A 23,757-nucleotide genomic window follows, 5' to 3' on the forward strand; every position below is an offset into this window, starting at 1 on the left:
TTATATAATTTGAATATAGATGTAGAACTACACAAAATGTAAAGAGTAACAAGTATTATCAGTATATGATTTAACAGAGAAGAGGTTTAATAATAATTGTCATCAGTGCCTTTTAAAAAAAAGTCAACACACATCTATAATTTTGTACATTCAAAAACAATATTTATAACATTGACCCAAAACCTCCATCACCAGAGATTTGGTGTATGTTCATTGTTCACAATCTGGCCCTAACTTTGACTATGGTTTGATCTTTATACGATTCATAGGAGTTGAATTCAGAAAGTCTGTGCTTACTCAAATAACCAGTCGTTACATCTGTGCTGAGCAGAAAAGCATCAGGACATATTGAACAGCAGCTGAGGAACATGTCAGGTTTCAGTCCGGCTGCCAGACGACAGCAGAAATCTGAGGCTGCAGAGGTCACTGGAGAGACGAACTCTGGAGAAAAACAGGCTGCACTGGTGAATCTGGATTTTTGCTGAGGCTCACAGATGGCCTGGGTCAGGATATGGCATCGACAGCATGAATCCACGGACCCGGCCTCCCTTGTGTCAACAGTCCAGGCTGTTGGTGGCAGTGTAAAGGGTGGGGATTGTTTTCTTGGCTCACTCTGGGCACTTTGATTCAAATCCATTATCGTCTAAACGCCACAGTTTTGGCCACGTGCAGCAGGGGCGGCTCCTGGTACAGGCGACAGAGACATAAAAACAAAAATGAACCATATCCATGTCAAATTAAATATATTAAAAAAATTAAATTAAATTAAATTTAAAAAATTTTTTAAAACTGCGCGCGCACATCCTGCGCAGAAGCCCATTGCGCAGGAATTGCGCGCGCAGTTTTTTAAAAAATTTTTATTCATTTAATTTAATTTAATTTTCTTTTTTTATATTTAATCAATTTAAATTGACATAGTGTAATATATTTTGCAATTAATAGGTGATTAAAATCCTGCCAATTTTAAGAGTTCAGTATATTGCCGGCACGAAGATACTTTACTACCTTACTTAAAAGTTACTTTTATTTTTTGGGATTTTAGATACTGAAGGATTTAACATGCTTTAAAAAACTATTGTTAGAGAATAACCCAGTAGTTTCCAAACTAGTCTTGTGACGCCTTTCAAGTCATCACAGTCTGCTGCTGCTTGTTTCCATGTAATGTCCTGAGGCTGCCCCCTGCTGGCTGCTGGCTTCCTCTGCTGCTCTTGCTTGGTTTGTGCAGCTTGTGATTAACTAAAGCTGTCCATGACGCTGGAGTATACAGAGAAAAATCCAGACAGTCACGGGGGGAACATGCAAACTCCACACGAAAAAAGGTGTGGATTAGAAAACCAGGAGCATTCTTGCTTTGAGGTGACAGGGCCGACCACTGCACCACTTTGCCGCCCCTCAACTATTTAATTTAACCTACATTTATCCAGGAAGATCCTGTTTAAGAATCTTTTTTTCAAGTAAAGGTAAATATATATAGGTGCAGACAAAATTTTAGATAGAAAGTTAAATGTTTAACAATGATATTTTCTCAGGAGGATGCTGGGATCACTACACCGAGTCCCACTGCAGTCTGGAACAAAACACAGGACGATTCTTCTGATTTCCTTTCCACTCATTTAATTTCTCATTTCCTCCGACAGATTGCATCCCGACTGCTCAACATAATTCCTAAGAGCAGGTCCGCAACCTTCGTCTCCCTTATTCTGATGTTAATTAACGTCCCCACATAAGGCCGAGCTGCCTTTAAGCTCTGTTAATCAAAATGTGAATGAAATTTGACGACGGTAATTTACACCTTCTGCTCGGAGTTAAAGGCAATTTACACGCTGCCTGTGGGGAGTTGTGGACGGGCCCAGTGCGAGGAGCGCCAAAGAAAAAGACCACAGTGACGTTCAAGTATCATCTGAATACATATTTATTAGATAAATATTAGGTTGTCACATCATCTAACTACATACAGTTCTGCAAGACTAAAAATCACAATTAGTTCCTTTATTTTCTGACCAGCTTAGAATATGAAATGATTGTACATACAATGTACAAACATAGAGACAATGGCCATGTGGCATGAATCACCTTCGATTGGATCATTTCTCCAATTGTTCATGATATCAAAAAATTGTACAAACTATGGATTTGGTTACAATCTTCTGGACCTGTCCCTCCCCCCCTCCCCCACCGAGCGTTTTTTTTGTAACAGCGTTTTTTTTCATAGTTTTTTTCAGCTTTAGTACTCAGAGTACGCAGGTGATAAGACTAGAACACGTAGGCTAAATATTACATGTGACACATAGCGGTCGCTGTTCCCCGAACGAAAAGAGGTGAAAGCATATTACAGAGAGGGAACGAAATGTTGAGATAACCCACAGACGCTAGCTAGCAAGTTTTCATTTTCCATATTCAGCCACTTCCAGTAGAGGGGGTTGCAAGCTTTTTATTATTCTGAAGAAACAATGCACATTCCCAGGGAAAATGAATACATTTCTGTTCACATGTCTCTATAGTCATTTACATATATACAGGCATTCTCGGGACGTTGGACTCAGCCTTGACCTCAACATCCTTTTCCCGGCCAGAGCGACGCACGTGCCCTTCCTCTCTGTATTTTTTTGTGTTGTGTTTTCTTCTGTTTTCGAAACAACGTCCCCCAGAAAATGGCCCTTTATTGTGATTGTGCAACTACAGACTTGGGGTGCTGCCTAATACACCGAACTGGCTAGCTCGAGACAAAACCATGGCTTCCGTGGGATGGATGGAGAGTTTCAATTCAGAAAAAATGAAAACGTAGCAACGAATTGTTACAAGACTTTTGATTTGACGTCTGCGTGCGACTCAACAAACAAACAATATTTCTTAAAACGACATTTAAAACCATGTTTAGACAAAAACCAGAGAAGTTGAATCAGCGCGACGCTACAGTTGAAAGAAATTGGATTTCTAGCCTTACAGATCAATATGAAAACCAGTACAAAATAATTTACCAAAAACAAAAGAAAGGGGGCATACAAATGTATATGGTCTCGTGCTTTTTAAAAAGCCACATTTTTCTATAACAAAAATATAAACAATATGATGAATTTCTTTAAAATATGGTTGTGATATATCTTTAAAATACCACTGTGTATCGACAATTAGCAACAATTATCATATTCACATAGCTCACTAATTACACTGAAAGCCAGGTGACACCACATCCTTTGAAACCACTGCTGCGCCGTATCACTGATGTCAACATCAAAGTTCATGAGGATTTTTCAAATTAAAACACATCAGAGCGTGGAAGAACAATATTGCTTCAAAACAGAGGTTGAGGTGTGAAAACTGAAAGTGACGCGACACGATGACCCTGGGCTGACGTTAGAGAGGGGGAGGGGGGGAGAGACCACAGACGAGCGGGACACCTGTCCTTGTTCAGACGGGTGCGAGACAGAGTGCACTGGGAGGGAAAGTGACGAGAAAGCACAACGACCCGCAGGAAATAGCTTATGAGACGTTTGGACTGGCCTCCCCCCCGACGGCGAGGAGGCAAGACAGCTGACGTATGCTGGTTACAAACAGAAGTCAGTGGTCCGGTGGGAGTCTGGGGAGCATTATGTGGATACGTTGGACGACTAATGATCAAAAGGACAAATATTATCGAGATGATACAAAAATATTCACAATGATATTTACAGTACAATAGCATTTCTTAAAAAATAATACATTTGCATACTGGACAGCACTCTTCTCAGAAAGTGAAAATTAAAACAAACGTGGCGAAAGGTCTGCGCCAATACTGCCTTTAGAAACCACTTCTTCAACAGCAGTGATGGATAAAACCGTATTTGTCCTCTCCTATATCTTTGAAATCAACATTACCGACCATCACAAACACACACACACACTCTCTCTCTCTTTCTCTCTCTCACACACACACACACACATCGCAGACCTGCACAGGACCGAGCAAACACAAACGTCTCCATTCTCATCCCTCCAACTTTGGTGATGTTGAGCAGTTTCCCAAAAGATTTGTGGATAGTTTTAATTATGCAGCAAAAACAAAACAAAAAAAAACAAGGAAAAAACAAAAAAAAATACATATAATACAGAATATCCGGCAAATACATGATAAATGTATCGCTGACATCAGCATTATCCCTTCAGTGTTAGTGTTAAATAAATCATACTAAATCTGACAGAAATCAAAAACAAACGTACAAACAAAAGAGTTGTGGAAACAGCAACTGATAAAAAACCACACCATCTTTTTTTTTTTTTTTTTTAACCACTTGGAACAGCACTAGACAAGGGCTTGGCACACATGCACTTTTGTAGAATACTTAAACAGCACATCATTTAACAGGGAAAGAGATGCAACTTTGCAAAAAACGCTGACCCGAGCGACACTGGGGCTCATGCAGAGCAAAGGGCATGGAAGGAGATAGAACAGGAAGCAGTAAACGCAGCAGGATCGTCACAGGAACCCCAACCTCTCACGTTGTACCTTTCATTTCCATTCAAAATCACTCCTCCGTACAGGAGGAGGATGACTATACAATATGTAGAAGGATGTGTTTGCTGATATAAACTTTGATTTTTTTTCTTGTCAGTGGGGCCAAACTCTTCTCTGTTCCAGTTGTTAACCCTCAGAGTTTCTGAAAAGTGTGGATATATCTCTTTTTGACAAAAATATGTATGTATTACAATTGTAGACAAAGTGGAAGCCGATCGTTCTTAAAATCTTTTTTAAATGTTGGCAGAAGAGCAAAATGTTTCTTTTTTAGAAAAACAGACAAATTTACACAGATCCAACTGATCTTTTTTTCTTCTTTTTGTACAGACTGATAATTGTTTTTTTTTGCATTGCCAAAATCCCTTGTGCTTTTAAATGATGTGTGGCGGACGAAACAGTGCGACTAAGGAACCAGTCGGGGGGGAATGGAGCTGTGACACCAGGAAGCTGTGGCCTCTCCGATTGGAATACCAACATGGACAGAACGCACACTGGCCAGAGAGCGCAGGGTTTTTCCTGTAATTTTCCGGGTTTTTTCCTTACAGTTAATTCCTTTTTCTTCTCAAAAGGAAAACAAAACATGGATAAAAAATGCTACAGCACGTATCTAATGTGCACACATACAACCTGTGTGTGGCGTTAAAAAAATCAACTGAGTATAGCTGCACAGTTCAGAAGGTGCCGCCGCGGGATGAGCATCCCGCTGTGTCTTTGAGCTCGAGCCTCTTTCAGTCAAATCTGCGCTGGCGAATGAAAACTGTACAAGAGGAAGAAGAGAAAGGGAGTGCATCTTTGTGTTTATCAAGTACTGAGCCAACGGCCCGGGCTCCAAGGGAAACTGCAGGCGGTCAGAAGAGTTTTTGTGTGTCTGAATCGCCTCAGTTGTTCTCGAAGAGCGATAGAAGGTCGTCGTTGCTATTGCTGGGGAGATCGGGGGGGTCCAGGTAGGACAACAGCTCGTCTGGGTTCGCGAGTTCTGGGAGGAGCTGTGGAGGAGAAGGGCAAAACTTTGGTATTCAAGAGAAGACAGGTTAACAAAGATTTTTGGCTTTTAAAACATCTGCAGTTGGTCAGGACCAGTGATGCCAGTAACGCGCCACTTAGTAGCGCGTTACTCTAATCTGACCCCTTTTTTCAGTAACGAGTAATCTAACGCGTAACTATTTCCAAACCAGTAATCAGATTAAAGTTACTCCTCCAAGTCACTGTGCGTTACTATTTTGTCTACTTTTTGTTACTTTTATTATCATCTAGACGAACATGTGCATGCACTTCTTGCTCTTACTCCGTCACTTGCACACATCAACAACACTTCACTTCCTCATTCCCCCCCATCCCCAACACAAGCAGCCAATGAGGGCCTGACATTCCCAACAACGCCATCCTATTGGTCCAAACAGTCACATGTCCCACCCCGACCCCTTCACTGACCCTCAGGATATCAGAACGCTCCTTCAACACAGTGTTTTACTGAACATACGTCAAATCCAAACATAGACATAAACCCAGTCCGTTACAATATATTTGATTTTCTTCTTGAGTCTCTGGGAGTGAGCTCATGTAGCCTCTGCGAAAAGCCCTCGTTTCGTGCCATAATAAACAAGATCCCTACTACTGTCAATGCCGGGCTGTCTCACAGAACAGCTTTTTGTAAAACCACTCCTTGCTTCTCTAATGCTGTGAACAACAGGTACAATGTTCATAAAACATGTTGAAAAGTTACATTTATAAACAATGTACATCACAAGTAGTCCGTTTTTCCATTACAGTATTAACAGTTAAATATTTCAGGTCAAGAAAGATTGTCATTCTTTTATTTTTTATAAAAACAAGTATTTATGTTAAGTGAAGTCAAGAAAGACTGTCTTTATTTTATTTTTATAAAAACATGTATTTTTTCAGGAAATAGTTTTTAAGTTCAACTTAAAATGTCAGGAGATACATTACACATTACTGTTAAAAATGCACTTCTTATAAAGTGAGTGTTGGCAAAACCGGTTGTCATTTTTATGTTGAGGCGGCGGGGGTGTTGTCTGCAGCTGCTGAATGTAACTAATAAAGTAACTTGTAATCTAACGTAGTTACTTTTAAAATCAAGTAATCTGTAAAGTAACTAAGTTACTTTTTCAAAGTAACTGTGGCAACACTGGTCAGGACTCACGTCTAAAGATGGCTCGGGCATGTCCGACCCAGACTGGCTGTCCAAACTGCTGGAGGGGTTGAAGCTCAGGTCGCCATGGGGATGGTTGTTTGGGCCGGGCTGCTGCTGCTGTTGCTGCTGCTGCTGTTGTTGCTGCTGCTGTTGCTGCTGTTGTTGCTGTTGTTGTTGCTGTTGTTGCTGTTGTTGTTGCTGCTGCTGTTGCTGTTGTTGCTGTTGTTGCTGTTGTTGCTGTTGTTGTTGTTGTTGTTGTTGCTGCTGAGAAGGCGGACCTAGTCGCGAGGGCAGGGGAGGTCCGCTGTGGTGTAGGTGCTGCCCTGATTGGCTGCCAGGGTGTGGAGACGAATGTAAGCTCTGCTGCAGTGGACCATGCGATTGGTCATTGCCGGCAGAGTGAGGTAACTGCAGAGAGAGGGGGAGGGGGGAAATATTCAGACTAGGGTTCTTTAGTTTGTTGATAAATCTATCAGCCATTTTTAATATGATTCATTATGTCTAAAAACTATGAAAATAAGTGAAAAATCCCCATCGCAACATTCAGAACAGATTCCAGTCTGTTTGACAACGAGAATATTACAACATTATATTTTACAAAATTCTGACTTTATTCTCGGAATTTCTTTTTTCTTCAACATGGTCCTTGTACTATACGTTTTTAAGAAATACTTCAACATTGTCGGCTAGCACTCTGTCACGTCTGCAAAACGTATAAGGACAATATGAATGAGGCAGAACTGACCGAGTCGGGCATGTTGTGGGAGAGTGGCTTGTCGTGGGTCATCATGCTGTTGGGCATGTCAGGCGGGTGAGACAGCTGCGGACCGTGCATGAAGTCATTCATCGACGAACCACCAGGGGCGCCGTGAGGGAAGTCAAAGTTCCCGTGGTAACTGTTACCTAGCATATCAAAATAAAGAACATTAGAAACCTGCGAACATTTCGTATAGTTTTTAGTTATATTCAACTCTAGTCAGAGATGCATTCTGTATTTGAACTGTTTAATACCTTGGCCGCCATATTCGCTGTTGTTGCCCCCCTGCTGAGACGGGTACGGCGAGGGTCCGGGGCCGAGCTGCGCTATCATCTCCATCACATTGGGCATGATCATCTGGCTGGGACTCATCGTCTTGAACCTCTTGGCCAGTGGTCCGTCCGGATCCTCCTTGATGTGGATGTCAGATTTAATAGCCACCGGCCGCCAACTACACGTCGGGTCAATGGTCACCTCCTCAAACTCCGAGCTGGTGAAATACAGATAAAGACAAATGGTTAAGATACAAGAAGTATAATTCTAATTAAAAAAAGATTCTCCTCTTAACTTACTTTTGTATCGCATTCAAGACTCCCCACATGTACTGGTCCACTTCAAGTCCTTCTAACAACGCCGTTTTACTGAGGAGAGAAGAGCGACAGGGTTTAAAATGCTTAAAGAAACAGTTACGTGTGTTACACTGAAAAACTATAAAAGACAAATACTGCCAGGAATCCAAACAGGATAAACTTACTTGCATACAGGACATCGCCATGTCCCCCGCTCACAGTTTAGTTGTAAATATGATTCCAAATCAAAACACTGAAAGAACAGATAAGACAGAACAGTCATTTTTTAATAATCCATATTAACAATAGTTTTCCCTATAGGCATCGGCTTGTGTATGAGTGTGTTTACTTGAACGTGTTTGCAGTCGTGGCCTCTCGCTGGAAGCTGTATTCGCCGGAAGGTGATCGGACATTTGAGGGAAACCTTGATGGCCGTCTGCTCGACGCCGTCCTCACCGTTCAGCGTGGCATTGCCCGATGATGCTGCTACACTACTGAAGTTCCTCTTAACTGAAAAGCAGGAGGAGAGAAGTATGTGTGAGCGAGATCTCTGAGAATGATCGGGACTCTAGGGAGTCACATGTGTCCGTGTGTGAATACCTTTGGTGATGCAGTGCTCTGCAGGCAGGAGCCTCTTCTTCAGTAAGCCCTGGAGGACAGAGCGGACCGAGGGCCTGTGGACCAGCTGCAGTACAAACAAGTGCGACTGTGGAAGGAAACGTCACTGTTACTATTACAAACAACAACTTGGGTTGTGTGAGTTGTGTATCTGAATTTGTAAAAACCTCTTTATATTGGTTGATGTGTGTACTCACACAGCAGCAGGCGGTGACTGTGATCTGGATCGTGTTCCTCCCCGGATGGCAGACATGTTTCAAGTGCAGGGGTTTGTGGGAGGTCTTATTGTCGCCCCTCTCGATGGTGAGCGGTGTGGCGTTCACGCTGACCTGGACCGACGCCGGCCAGTTGGTGTTCATTTGACGGTCTTCGTGATGATAGCACTTGAACTGCAGCTCCAGGTCGGATCTGGAGAAAAGCAAGCAAATTAAAAATGTTAATCACTCAGTGGTGTCAGTGTAAGTCTGTGGCACATAAAGGAAAACAGCAGCAAACCAGTCAGGATTTTCTCCAAGTCTGGAATAGAAAAATCTTCTGGCACTGTGGGAAAGTCCACTGCTATATGCTAATATACTAATATATTCCCAATATATGCATATGGATAATTTTAACAATAACTGTATTATATGAAAAATAGTATGGACCCTACAATAGTGCCTTGTGGGATTACAGGGGATATTACTTATATAACTTTTTGTCTAAATGTTTCCTAAATTTGACTGAAAACTACTGTTTGGGTTCCTGGAAAAGCTCCTACATGTTCTAGCTAAGCCCCTTCTTTACAATGATAATCCTCAACAGTTACAAGATACATAAAAGACCTAAAACTGCAGTGGTCAAAAGGATGCCACTGGAATAGGAACAAAGAAATTACTGTTTTATGAAGCTCTCACAGGTGGTAGACTTTCTAAAAAATAAACTTCATGTTGATTCAGTGATTATTGTTTTACCTCCACATGAGCGTCTGGGCTACGGAGGGCCGTAAGTGGAAGACGTGGTTGCTGACAGCCAGGTTATGTTCTAGCCTGAAAGGCTCTAGGACAACACCATCTCGCACCGGGAACGTTAGGCGCAGCTCCTCATTGTGGTTGCCTGTTTGGGTGGAGAAAAAATGTTTCAATGAATAGTCACAAATTAGTAAACCATATTTTTCTAGATTCTAGGTTTTTAAGTTACTGACCTGTGGGTGGAGGGAGAGCGGTGATATTTGGTTTGATGTCAGGAGGGAAGGGGGGCTTCACATCCTGGTTTGGCGACAGGTACGGAGGGATGTTACTTCCTGGGGTCATCGGAGGGGTGGGGTTGCCTGGCACTGGAGAGTGAGGGTAGTTCCCCACCGGTCTGGGCGGCTATAGAGAAGACAATCGATTAGTAAATCAAACTTTAACACAAACCAGAGTAAAATAATGTGATCAAACAAAACTGGTACAGAATTGGACTTACCCCGTTCACGTTACCCTGGCTATACTGATAACCACTTCCAGAGAAGTTATTTGTTTGGCCATTAAACGGTGGCTCTTGCTGTAATTTCATAAAACAAAATTATCAATATTATTTTCTTGCCCAAATTGACCATACATATTATTACCACACTGCTGCTCAGACCATGCTAAACAACCACAGATGAAAATCCTACTGTACCTTATAGTACTGGCCCATGGCACCGCTGGGTGGCGGGTATTGGCCCTGTAGCTGCTGCCCTGGCATCCTCTGGCCGGGGTAGTTGGGGGACGGCAGCGGCCGGGAGGCGTTGGGGGGGTATTGCCCCTGCTGGCTAGGGAACTGGCCGTTTGGTCCATACTGCTGTCCTCCATAGCTTGGCTGTGAATGCAGAGGTGACAAAGGTATTCAACATGCAGCAAAGGAGCTAAATCTTATAAGGGAAAATGTTGAATTCATGTCCACTCACCTCCCCTGGGTACGGTCTTTTCATGCCCTGCATACCCATGCCCTGAGGCCGAGGTCCTGCATAACCTTGCTGGGGCATCCTCTGGCCGTGGGCCACGAAAGGTCCCACGCCTTGAACCCTGGGCTGGTTCATTCCCATGGGGGACCCACTCATGTTGGATCCACTCATGCCTGTGCCCATGTTCCCAGGGAGGGACGGAGGACCACGGGGTCCTGGCTGGTTCATGAACTGGCTGCTGTACGCCTGGTTTGGTCCCATCTGGAAAGAGGAACTCATCTGGAAGACAAGATTGATTCAATTAACCATCACTGAGGCAAAAACAAAAAAACACGAAACTAGCAAAAGACAAACGTGTTCAAAACATATGAGCTTGTTTGCTCTTGTTTTAGTTAAATATGTAATTTGGCTCCATTACCACTTAAGCGTATTATTCACCCTAACATTGATTTAGCCTTGTTCAACAATGAGCCTGAATCCACTTCTCTCAGCTCCCTACTTTAGTGCTATCGCTATTATTGAAAGGATGGTTAATAAAAAACTAAAAAGTCAATGGGTGAAAAACAGACTCCTTAATAACGTGTGACGTGCACACAGATGCAGTTAGATACAGATACTATCACACAGGTGTTGTCAGTTTTCTTACCGGCCCATATTGGTTCATGTCCTTGTTCTGGGTTTCCTGCATGGCAGCTACAGTTGCCGTGGCGGTGGCTGTTGCCGTGGCGGCGGCTGCAGCTACTGCAGCGGCGGCGGCTGCAGCGGCAGGCTGCGTGAAGTCTGAAGGAGGACGGGAGTGTTGAGGCATGCCCATTCCACCAGGTCCAGCATTGGGCCCTCCAGGGTAACTATGAACGGAGGCAACAATTGTAATTACTTCTTTGTAATGTATTTTATTCATAGAATTATCTAACACTAATCCACTGTCCACTTACTTTCCACTGAAGCCTCCTCCTCCTCCCGGGTAGTTGGGTCGTCCGTACATGCCCTGCTGCATGTAGCCCTGGTTGGAGTTGCCTTTGTTGGGGAACTGCTGCTGAGGACCAGGGAACTGAGGTGAGTTCATCCCCTGGTTGTTACCAGACATCCCCGAGCCCATAGGGTTGCCCCCAGGGTTCATTGGATTGTTGTTGCCGGCCATGTGATTCCCCAACACCTGTTGGACACAGAAACATGATGAACACGAGTCATCAGGAGATGATCCTCCTGGAAACCATAAAAACTCCTAAAACCTGCTGGTTTACAGTAGTTAAAACCACAGAGTTGTGGAAATTAAATGACACCACTGATATTTTAGTGTATGCATTGGGTTATATCATTTTAGAGTTGTATTTACTTTCCATTACTTAATCACATATCCTGGGGAAAAATAAAATGTGACCCTTATTCTACTGCCTCCAGGTGATCCCACCCTTCTGCAGCAACACTTTAAAACTACCTAAATACAATTCTGTGACACTCAGTCCACTCAGATGCCCGTTGAGTCCCTCCTACAGGTGGGTTGGAGATCTCACCTGGCTCTGCGAGGTGTTGGTCACGCCCCAGACGGTGGTCACCACAGACAACGAACCTGGAGGCTGATTGGAGTTCTGTTGCCAGGGAACAGAGTCATAGGGAAAAGACCCATCTCTGCAGGGGACAGAGAAAAAAACGTGTCATGTAGGCAAAACAAAATGTGACCTGTGCCAATGTACCAATATTTGTGCAGCACAGTGGTAGTAAGTATATGTGCATTTCCTGGATGATATGGAAAGACATAAGAATTACAAAATAAAAGCACGTGCTTCGTACGCTGTGTTGTAATTATTGACTACACGTACTCGGGTCTGGGAGGTTCGGTTTGTTCCCCACAGACTGTGCTACAAGCAGTTAGTCTGGCCACTGATCCATGAGGAACACTGAGCTTCATGTGGAGAGCAAGGGCTTTCCCCGAGGGCCCAGTCTGTCTGTTCACACACCCAACACGCACACAAACACACCTCGCACACATGCCAAAAAGTGCAGCAGTGTGAACACTGACCCGTGCGAGAGGCCGGGCTTCATGGAGCTCATGGGGGGCTGCATGGGCACTTTTCCCGGAGGCTCGTTCTGCCTGTTCTTCTGGTGACGGAGGAGGAGGAGGCGTCCGAGTTCCTCACACCACGAGGACAGGAGAGCTGGGGAGAGAGAAGAGGAAGAGTCAATCAGTGCTGTCGGACTCCGGAGGGATTCAGCTGCAGAGGAAACGGCCCTCCTCTGCAAAGCACTGCAAACAGTGACAGTGTGGAAGCAGGAGGGAGTGGAACTAAGGATCAGAAGCTTCTGAGGTAAACTGGAAATAAAATTGAAAAGCAAGGACCTGACTGACAAACTAGTGCATTAAAAAAAAAAACTTTTCCAAATGTAACAAGAGCTTAAATATATAACTTATACCCACACTATATGCATGTGTGGTTACTGTCAGTTTCATTATGAGATAATATAAGAATAAAATAAATACAATAAGAATTAAACATACTGCTAGAAATACTAGAATATAAGGTAATTATAAAGCAATACAAATATTTATTGTTATGTTCATCACTTTTCAGTGACTGAATAAATTCACAGTTATTAATTGGCAAATGATGAGATGATTTCCACTGGCAGAGTGAAATGAGAGACTGAGACAGTGACATGATAAAATGAAGTAATGTTGAGTGAAAACAGCAGGAAAACATCCGTCAATGATTCAAAATAAAAAAAAAATGAAAAATGCACTTGATGCCTCTTTTATCTAATAAACAACTAATTCTTGCTCCATGCTTTGTGGTGTCTCCCTGTTGGATACAGTTGTTTTACTTCCACTCTCCAACTATTCATCGTAATATTCATCTGTCCGGTAATCGATCCATAAAAATTCTCTCCGACCCTTTTCTTCAGTGGATTTGGACGTAATGCAGTGAAAATATTAACCGCTGAACAAGGAGTTTACTATATTAAGAAGGAGTTTGCCCTGTTAAACAACTTCCTCCCTCCATGTAAAATAAAAAGCAGTCAACAGCCTGTAAGATGCTTTGCCATAGAAGTCATTTCATTTGCCAAGTGGAAGAACCTTTCAACATTTCTATATGCAAACAAATTTAATAGTACGGACAGTTTGGAAATAAAAAGCTCAATCCCCAAAGGAGGCCTCTTAATGCTGCAATATAAAAGATGAGCCTCAATCCAGCGTGCCATTGCAGCTGTCGGCCACTAGGGTTCACTCTGGGCCTGCTGATGAGCCCCAGCCCTTCCCTCCCTTCCTCCCTCCCGCCTCCCTCTCAGTCAGGTAGCTACCACAGACCAGCGTTTGATCGAATCAGATGCTTTTCATCTGCAGTGTATGTTTTTGTACTGTGCCAGCTACAAAAGACTCGGCTCTTCCTTTTCCTCTCCGCGTCCCCCCCCCTGCTGCCTCCTTCCAGTCGCTCTCTGCGGCGTCAGAGGAGAAATGTGAATGTGGATTCAATCAAAGAGCAGGGGCAGCCACCTCCTCTTATGATTCACAGCACTTCTAGTCTGAGGGAGGGAGGGAGGGAGGGAGGTGAAACAGAGCGCCGGGTGATTTCAGCTGCAGTTTGTGCAAAAAAAGCCACGTCAATATGACAGCAGACAGTGCAGGCTGTCCTCGCAGGCAGATTCACCCACCCTGCTGCCACATGCAAGGACGGCCTGCCACCACACATATTACACAGAGAGGGAGGGAGGGAGGGAGGGAGAGAGAGAGAGAGAGGGGGAGACAGGGAGTGAAAAAGGTCGAGCGAGTCAGTGAGAGAGGAGACATCAGGCTAATGGGGCTGATGGGAGGAAGGAACAAACAAAAGCTTCTGACTCCCATCACAAACATGGCAACCCAGAGATTTGACCACACATCACATAAGTGCCTGCAAACAGAGCAGGAGCCCACTGACACACACACACACACGTCAGGAAAAACACCACACTGGCTTACACAAACACACACACACGCACACACACACACACAGTGGTAACACAAACAGGACGCGAGGTGTCCTCCGAGTGCGCCAAATTTTCCGAGGACAAAACAGAAAATGTCTGCATGGGTACACAAACACACACCTTCCCCTCTCAGAGCATCGCACCCCAAAAGGCACCTCCTCTCTTTTCATCTGAACACTGAGCACACCAGCCTCGCTCTCTGTGTAAAGATGAGGGCTGGAATACAAAAGACATGTACAGATGGTGCCAGCAGTCTCCCTCTCCTCTCCCCTCTCCTCTCTCCCCTCTCCCCTCTCCCTCCCACTCCTTTAAAAAGCAGCATGGGGCTCAGGCGCGGAGGCAGCTGGGTTTTTCCTCCTTCCCACCCGCTCATGCTCCCTCTCTTTTCCTCTCTTTCTTTTTTTTTTTCTCCTCTCCTCTCCCCACCGCCTCCTCTTCTTGGCAAGCAGGTGCCAGGAGACAGGCTGTGCTGCTGCTCCTCGGGAGGATTGATCTGACTTTACCACGGCTGTGCTTTTTGCTCGACAGAAGAGGCCTCTCAGGTGCTCCTCTGCTACAAAATCACACACATCACCGTTTGCCTACAGATTCCCACATTTGCGGGTTGGGGTTTAACTAAATACAACTGGGTCCGAGCATGAATAATAGGTTTAAGAGTTCCACATTCATGTTGGAGGATCCTGCAGTGTTTTAACAGGCCCCTCCCTCTCCCCAGACCCCCTTCTGATGGAGAGAGTTTTCTCAATTCGAGGGCCTGGCGACCAGCCAGCGTGTTACAGCTCAATTAGGTCCCATTATTCTCTTCAAACAAGGGGTAACTTGCACTTCTCCTATGTTGATAAACATGTCGCCGCAATTTATCTCTTAACTGTGGCACCGCGAGGACGTCTGGCGAAGGGGGGGGGGGACGATGTGCTTGTTTCACGCTGAGGCCGAGATCAACAGCCGCGGGACAGGAAACAACAACAGCGTCGATATGAACTGTATATGTGAGAGAACGAGGGGCAATAAAGGGAGGGAGGCACCGGCGCTGCCACTTGAGGAGGAATTCTTCTTCTCTGCCATTAGATAAAGGGCTTATCGCCGCACAAAATTACCACCTCCACTGAGCGCCGACCTGCTGAAAGGAGAGGCGCTCTGTCACTGACTCGGAGGATAAACTTCAGGTTTCAGATGACAGGAGGAGGAAGAGCCAACACGTTACACCTCACAGTCTGTCCCTCCTCCTCCTCCTCACCCAGACGTCTCCCAAGACAGTGTGGGTGAGGAACACAAGAGGATTACTGCTTCTCCTCTCCTGCTCTCCCTCTTCAGTAGACTTGTCTGTGTCCCTCCCTGAGAAGAGCCAAAACCCGGAGATAAGCGTCTCAGGTGTAGCTCCTCCAAATCACAACATCTACGACTCAGTAAGTGAATCAAAGTGCCGTTTGGAGCCGTTTGGAGCCGCAGAGCATCCTGCCGCCCTGTTTACACTGGTCTCCCTCGTGGCGATTGGTCTCTGTCCTCCATAAGGAGAGGAGCCCTCTCTGTTTGCCTTGTGGATGGTCCCAGGGGCCCCGGCCGAGTCTGAGCCATATTGATATTCTGGTGCTCAGCTGCACAGCCTGATGGTCAGTCATGGCGAAGGGTGGTAAATGCATCTGCTGGGACTAGATGGGTGGCTCAGTTGTGGCTAGGCCTGCAGCTTCCAGCCTCACCCTCTGTCATAAAGCCCAGGGGGACATGACAAATGACATGGACTGCATCCCTGACAGTTGTTCAATGCGCTTTCCAATGATAATGCTCCCCCCACCTCACCTTTCACCACACACACACACACACACGAGGCAAAGAGATAAACTGTGCTGATTAAAAAGGGTGATTTTTTTACCGCTCTCCCAAAATAGCAGGACCTCCAGTTTTAAGGGTCAGTTGATTCCAATTACACAAAAAAAAAAATACAATGGGGTAGATTTGTATTTGTGCCGGGCAAAATTTGATTTATTTAAAGCAAAACTATGCAACTTTTGAACCTGAAAATAGCAGTTTTGATGGCACACTGACTGAATAGGGAGAATGGTGCTGCTTTCATTCTGGTAAAATCTCCTGTTAGAAGTGTGTAAATATCTGATAGTCGCATCTTAAATATTGCCGAACTGTAGATCAGTTAAAAAGACTTTAAAAAGTCTTTAAAAAAACAGTGTTTATCTCAGATATTCTGTGAGGAAACGTATTTGGTTCAGGAAGCCGGGGATCGTGGGTAATATCCACCAGTCAATTGTGTTGCAGTTCAATGAGGATGCAATCAAAGCTTTGTAGGATTTGGGTTTTCTCTACATGAAGAGCACATAAACGCTCAGATACGGAGCCGGAATGGAATCATGACAACATGTGGCTGCAGAGGGTGCTGTTGCTCGGTGAAAGTTACATAGTGGTGCTTTAAATGTGTTATATGGTTGAGGGTTGAGGGGGGGTTCAGCGATCACCACATCCTTCTGTAAGTGTTTTTCACCTCCTCAGTAATAAAACTACATGTCAGATCTGTAGCTGTTGACCAGAGGAACTGTGATTGGTCAGTTAGGAGTAAAACAAGACCCAGGAGTCTTCTCAAATTCAGAAATATACGTCCAGTATTAAATCATCTTCCGCTGAAACAAGGTGAACTTTCCGAACATTACTCCTGTAACAGCCCGACTGAAAGAATGTAAACTGCTACGAATAGGAGGCAGTTAACGATATATCTGTCTGTTATTGAGATGGTGATATATCACAACAGGTGCGTGGAGTATCTACGCAGAGACTCCCATTATTCCCCCGTGTCAACCATAAATCCATCTCACCCCAGGAACAGGCCCAATAAAACCTGACAGCGAGTTGTGCGGCTGAGCCAAAGCAAGGGAGGCACCGTTTCAAGATACATTTATCAATACTTTGACCACGACAAATAAAATCCCTCCTTTCACCTCCATTACACTGCGGGGGAGGCAGAAATCAAATAAATGTTGTTCTGTAACGTGGGCGAGCGAAGTCTTTAAAGCGGATGTGCAGCGTATGAAACCTCAGCCAGGATGAATAGGTGCGTGTGAGAACAAACTGGGGGAAAGGATAATCTTAAAAACATGACATGAATGGCCTTTCTCTCTGTTTACTGGCAGCAGGTAAGCCAGATGCCAAGAGCTCCTCTGCTCCCCTCTCTACGTCCACCTCCCTCCCTCTCTCCCTCCCTCCCTGGCTGGCTGCTCTTTATATAATAGACACCTGCTCCCTTGTCAACTGGACTCCCACCTGGCATCGTCCCACATGGCTCGGCCTCTAACGCTCACGCAAACACACAGTGCACATGCCGTCACCGCACCACGCCGGCGTTATCGGCGTCGCTCCCTCGCCTATTCTCGTTCAGACCGAACCACAACAACAAAATATTTTGCCGTTAACCTGTCGAAAAGAATCACGACCCCCCCGAGCTGCTTGTTTGAAGACATTTAGCCAGAAGCGGCTGAAAGCAGAACAAAGACCACGAGCAAACTAACAAGAACGTCTCCAGTGGGCCGCACTCCTTAGTTACTGAGGGAGCGCTATTCACTTTCCAACGCTCCCTCCCCCTTTCTCTCTCTCTCTCTCTCTCTCTGGCCAGAAAGGTTTGAATGGACACAAGCCTCCTGCAGGCCAAAGTCAATTAAAATAAGAGCGGGTGTAGGGAGCCCTGGTATCCCTGGTTACTCGAACGCTCCGGAGAGGCCATGCAAAGCAGCCACATTTAGCTTTAGCCAAAGAATTTCTCACTTTTGTGGGCCTCCCGGAATGGAAAAGAAAAATGGGATTCACCTCATAACATAAAATAATATGTGAACTAAGAAAACCTCCACGGGGCCCAATAGTCCCCAATGCAACATCATTTAATTTATTCACCAGATAATTTTTTTATCTGGATCCGCACTTAAAAAACTGTTACCTTAACATGACAGGGGTTTTTTCCACATGAAGATCCATGACTTATTCTGGGATAAGTCAACTGAAATTTAGAAAAACGCCCTGTCTCGTAATATTAAAGATTTTCTCGGGTCACACCAAATTGGAATGGCTTCTTCCTTGGCTTATTCCCCTCCTCTCTACACAATTACATGGAAATCGGTTGAGCAGTTTTTGCGTAATCCTGCAAACCAACAAACAAACAAACAAACAGAGAGGGGTGAAAACACAACTTCCTGTGTGGCGGTAATAACCGGTTGCTATGACATTTCTTATAGAGGCCAAGCTGATGCCAAACTATCCCGTGCACGAGTAAACTATCGGCTGGATTGTAAATCATCTCCCACTCTGCCTCGCGGCTCTCAGCCACACTCTCCACATGGGTGCCCACCTGGCAGCCATCAAACCTCTCTTTGTCTTCGCACAGATGCAACAAATTATTCATCGACGCCAATTTGATAATGGAATGAAAAGAGACTCGTCCATCACGCGGTGATTCGAGGTTATAACAGGTTATGGACCTGCCAGTCCGCGACAGATCATCCATAGCCGGGACGATTAGGTTGAAGCTCGCAGGTGTACGGCCTCAAAACACATGGAGAACATTTTACCAGGCCGGCCACCCCCCCTCAACTCTGCGTCACCTCGGCCTGGAAGCAAGTGCCAACTGGGTGTAGTAAAAGTGAGTGTGTAAACTGACTTCATTAGCTCGGTTACTGAGATTTTAATGTGCGGTGAGTCATTTCGTGGCATATTTCAGAGTGAGTGATGTTTCCAAAGAAGCTGACGAAGTGAGAAGGACGTGTGAAGTGGCCACATGCGAGTGTCACCTCAAAATCTGACATATTTTCCCTGTTGACCATTAACTATGAAATTAAGCTGCGATCCATTGATAGTAATGTAAGTTTAGCTGAAAGAAACTAGTGCAGTGCCAGTTTACTTTTTTTATTACAGCCAGACTTCTCAGTAATATCAGAGGTGACCGGGCCTTTTCTGCCAGGACAGAATTATTATTTTCTTACCGTTTGCCTGAGTGAAGTTAGAAAACTTTGAGTTCATCCTACCTGGTTTATCTGCAATAAAGATTTTATATATTATATAATGAAACCGAATGTACTTTATTAGTGTCGAGATGTGAGCTATTTCAGAGGTCCCTAGATATGCGCTCAGCAAAGAGACAGACCGGGAGGCGTTTTTGGAATTAGAATTGATAGATGAAAATAAGCATTTAGCAGCTACATAGTCTGGACTGAAAGCATTAGCGCTAACAGTTATGAAACACAGCGTCTATCTGGGCCAGACGGCAGCCTCCTGTCTGCACCTCATCTTTGTCTGCTGCTTCTGTTTTTTCTCTTCCTGCATTATTTCCTCTGCCGCTCTCTCGCTCTCTCTCTCTCTATGGGAAGTCGGTGATGTTGGAGTCTTGTCAATGAGTACTTAGGCCCGTTGCCTCATGGGGAGCCAGACTTGCTGGCTAGGTTTTATGGCCCATTTCAGAGCTGCCCCGGCTTAAATACAGCCTCCTGCTGGCCACATGGCCGCAATGTCGTGCCATGTCCATCCAGCGAGGAGCAATGGGAGGGGGGAGGCGGTTGGACTCGTGCCAGAAAGGTTTTACGGAGACCACAAGCCCATGTGGCCATGTGGAGGCACAAGGAGAAAAAGAAAATCGCTACGGGTTTTAGTGTTTCTTGGTTTCTCTTTTGACGTCCTGCGTTCTTTGTTGCAAAACCAAAAACCTCTAAATGCTGTGCAGCTGAAAGATATGAAAGCCGTCCCCTATTCCTCTCAACTTCCCACTTCTGCCGTCATAATACCTCCAGTATTAAAATATCGAGCTCACCACTTTGTGATGCAAATTTCTATGTATACACACAAAGAAATTGCAGGATTTCTGAGTAAATAAAAAATCGTCAAAGATAAGACATTTATCCTCAAATAAAATCTGTGTTCCCAGATTTCAAGTTGAAGATAATCTTGTGTATCTTTTTGGAAATTTCCTTGGCACTCACTGAATACCAACTGGAACAAGATACACTTTATATATGCCACAGTCTCAAGACGATTTTGTCAGATCGCATCACTCAAGCTGTCACTTCTTGGTCATGGTTACACAGGAACCCGCCTTCGCCTCTAAGCAGGCCAGTGTTTTTAAAGATAATCTCTCCTGGCACGTGCAACAAATCTCTTCATTAAAAACAGAGCATGTCGTTCAGGGACGGTGTGAAGCACAAAAGGTGGAAATCTATAGCATCTCACCCCCTGCTGAGAATTAATTCCTTGTGTATTAAAGCCAAACATCTCCCCCAACCAACATTTAGTCTTCAATCTGTTACTGCACGTTGCTCCCCCTGCTACAGTAAGCGGATTGGGAACTCCACTTATTCCAAACCTACATCTTTATGTCTGAATATCCTAGAGCTGAAATCTGGCACCATTTTGTCAAAGTGTCTTATGTCAAGTTTAAGAACACATTCAGTCATAGTTTCAGCTTGTTTAACGTCACAGCTAACCGTTTGGTAAACCATGCCACAGTGTTTTAGATTTTTGATACATTTTTCCTACGTCAACAGTTCATTTCAAATAAATGTTTGTGCTTGATAAAAATTTGGATCAGACAGCAATTAACCTTCTGCAGAAAGGAAGTTAGGGTCTTTACGGGAAAAATTAAAAAAATTCCCTTGTTTTTGCTGCCTTTAAAGATATAATATGTAACAATTCTCCATTAAACTGTCTCAAAACGACAAGACCTATATGTTGCTGTTCCCACTATCCAAAATGTTTCCAACAATGTTAAAAACACAGAGAAATTCCGAATTTTATTCAACGTAATGGGACATTTCTGTCGCCTTTTTTATCGCGTCATAAAAAAATAATTTCCAGGGAAAACGATGCAACCGTTTCTGTATTTGTATGGGTCACTCAAATGGATTGCCATTATTATTGAGATTTCCCTAGTGGCCAAAGTTACATATTGTACGTTTAAATGTAAATTATAACAAGTGCCATAAAAACTATATATTTATGAGCCATTATATATTGTGGAAATGTTATGGATTTCTCAGCTTCATCTCTTATTTTCATACTGTATGGACACGAGTGCAAACCCATGTAATGACACAAGAGAGAAATCTCAAACTGTACGACGTGCATTTGAAACCAGTCTGCTAAAATGAAATGTATACGTGATTTGTAAGGAATAGAGAGAGACTCTACACGGGGATGGTCCTTACAGCAGGGGAATCGTTTTAATTGCTCGCTACGAAGTAAAGTCTTTTACCTCTGACAAGATAAATCGGTGTGTAAACTGTGACTTCAGAGTGTCTGACTCATGACCCCATCACCTGACCACACTGAGCTTCCTGACACTCTGCCAACCGCTCCGTGAAGCCGGCCACACCGGCTCCACTCCTGCAACCAGATTATCAGATGAGCAGGAGAAGAAGCGGCTTATGGGAGCCAGACTGTTTCCTCGAGCAACAGGCTGCTATTAAAGAAGGCCCGGCCTTAAGCCCTCGCCTACAATGATACTAATTAGCCACAGAGCAGATGTGCCCACGCCAGTGCCCACCTCAGGGTGCTGGGCAGGGCCGGGGAAGTGACACGGCGGCAGACGCTGGCGGCTGATTCACCTGTGACCTTTTCACAGTGGGCCTGGCGTCAAAGCCTTCCTTTAGAAGTACAGTAGAAAGAGACACTGGAGGAGCCCGGGTCGGGTCCCAGCACCCCTCCAGCCTCATTAGACTCATCCATATGTGCAAAAGATCAGGATCTGAATAAAAAGACTCCACAGGATAGACACTCGAAATCGAGACAATGACACTTTATTGACTTCTTCAAGCAGAGATCATCTTTATGCAGAGTATTTCTGTGCATACTTCATAAAATACCCTATAGGTTTGCAGATGTGTATATTTAAATGTTTGTGTTATCAGCTTGTTGCCTTCAATAGGATTCTGCTAATGTTTTCATATTTTTAGTCTCTTTTATCCTGCATCACTGGAAAGAAAGTATTTTGAAGTGTTTTTTTGTTATTATTTTATATATGCTTATCGTCTCATCTAATTTGCTGGTGTTTTGTCTATAAAATCAATGTTTTTTAATGAAAAACATCCCTCAACACATATCTAACATGCCATTCTTTTTTTCCTTTCTATTAAAAATCGCCAAGTACTAAAACTAAAACCGATACTTGCACATAGTAACTGTAAATAACAACCAATCTGCAACAATCTCAGTTAAGCTTGTTGTCCCACTTTCCTTGGAGCGACCATCTGAAGTTTCATCAACTTTCTCCTGACGACGATGTAAGCTACGTCCACATCTCCTACTATTAACTGCTGGTTCACAGAAATGAAAAGGTGGTGGTGGTGGTGGTGGTGGTGGTGGGAAATAGTTACCATGCAAATCGACGGGGGGAGCGAGGTATAAACTTGAGACTTAAAATGCCTCCGATGAAAAGCTGAGAACATCGGCGTGAAGTATGACCGCAGGCAAGACAATGAGACGACACGTGTGACATGCTTCACACGGGAAAACTCAAACAGACGACACAACAGCAGCAGCCATGTAAGCTTGGTTCTTTTTTTTGGTTGTTTTTCTTTCTAAATGACCAACCGAGAAGCACATCTGATGTCATTCCACGCACAGTACATGTCGACACGGGTTCGGTGTGAGGACAGAAACGTGATGGAGGATGGTTGGGTTGGATTCAGCCAGTGTTCATGAGTTTCCTGTGCAGCACTTGGACACACAGCGAGTACCTGAGTCAGACTGACACCTCCTGCAGCAGCTGGTTTCTGTAGGGTTCAAATTTTACATTTTACTGCACTTTACAGACATTTCTAAGACACTGAGTGAGTGACAACAGACAATTGATGAGGAGTTGCTCCCGTGTTTATGAGGCGACTGGATGGGTGAGAACTACAAATCAATTCACACACTCCAAAACATAAAACTACCAAGAAAAGGTGAGAATGAACTTTACTACACTCAAATGAACTCAAATCATGGATATAATGGGATCGAAACAAAAAAACGTTTTATAGTTTGGATGGAAAATGACGACAAACTAAGGATTGTTGATCGCTGCTAATGACATGCAGTCTTTTCTGGCACAAGGTTGCTTTCCTTTGAATAATGTCTTAAAAAAATGACAGTATTATTATCAGTTATTGATTTGTGTGGGGCCTGCTGATTATTAAATATAAATAAAATGTTGTGTAAGTAGCTTTCAGATGTAGACTGGACGCCGCGTCTCCATTTCCTCCAACTATCCAGAATAGAAACCAAAATATAATGGATACGAACTCTGCCATCTTGCGCTGAGGTATCAAGGTCCCCCCCGATACACTC

The 23,757-nt window shown here is 44.2% G+C and overlaps 1 protein-coding gene across 1 annotated transcript in view; it reads right to left on the bottom strand.

The window, feature by feature from the left end:
• Positions 1–2,411: 2,411 nt before the first annotated feature.
• LOC133028014 (zinc finger MIZ domain-containing protein 1-like) overlaps positions 2,412–23,757 on the bottom strand; it is a 111,265-nt gene continuing 89,919 nt past the window's right edge. Inside the window, exons 6-23 of the mRNA XM_061095205.1 lie at positions 12,515–12,650; positions 12,009–12,123; positions 11,430–11,650; positions 11,141–11,342; positions 10,498–10,773; positions 10,230–10,409; positions 10,032–10,109; positions 9,769–9,937; positions 9,539–9,680; positions 8,786–8,996; positions 8,571–8,676; positions 8,320–8,480; positions 8,156–8,223; positions 7,974–8,042; positions 7,656–7,891; positions 7,390–7,547; positions 6,654–7,052; positions 2,412–5,478 (exon numbers count right to left, since the gene is read on the bottom strand). Of these exons, the coding sequence (XP_060951188.1) occupies positions 5,371–5,478; positions 6,654–7,052; positions 7,390–7,547; positions 7,656–7,891; positions 7,974–8,042; positions 8,156–8,223; positions 8,320–8,480; positions 8,571–8,676; positions 8,786–8,996; positions 9,539–9,680; positions 9,769–9,937; positions 10,032–10,109; positions 10,230–10,409; positions 10,498–10,773; positions 11,141–11,342; positions 11,430–11,650; positions 12,009–12,123; positions 12,515–12,650 (3,035 nt within the window). The 3' untranslated portion in view covers positions 2,412–5,370. The remainder of the gene's footprint in view (positions 5,479–6,653; positions 7,053–7,389; positions 7,548–7,655; positions 7,892–7,973; positions 8,043–8,155; positions 8,224–8,319; positions 8,481–8,570; positions 8,677–8,785; positions 8,997–9,538; positions 9,681–9,768; positions 9,938–10,031; positions 10,110–10,229; positions 10,410–10,497; positions 10,774–11,140; positions 11,343–11,429; positions 11,651–12,008; positions 12,124–12,514; positions 12,651–23,757) is intronic.

Source organism: Limanda limanda, chromosome 21 (genome assembly GCF_963576545.1).
Source record: "Limanda limanda chromosome 21, fLimLim1.1, whole genome shotgun sequence".
Classification (NCBI taxonomy): Eukaryota; Metazoa; Chordata; class Actinopteri; order Pleuronectiformes; family Pleuronectidae; genus Limanda; species Limanda limanda.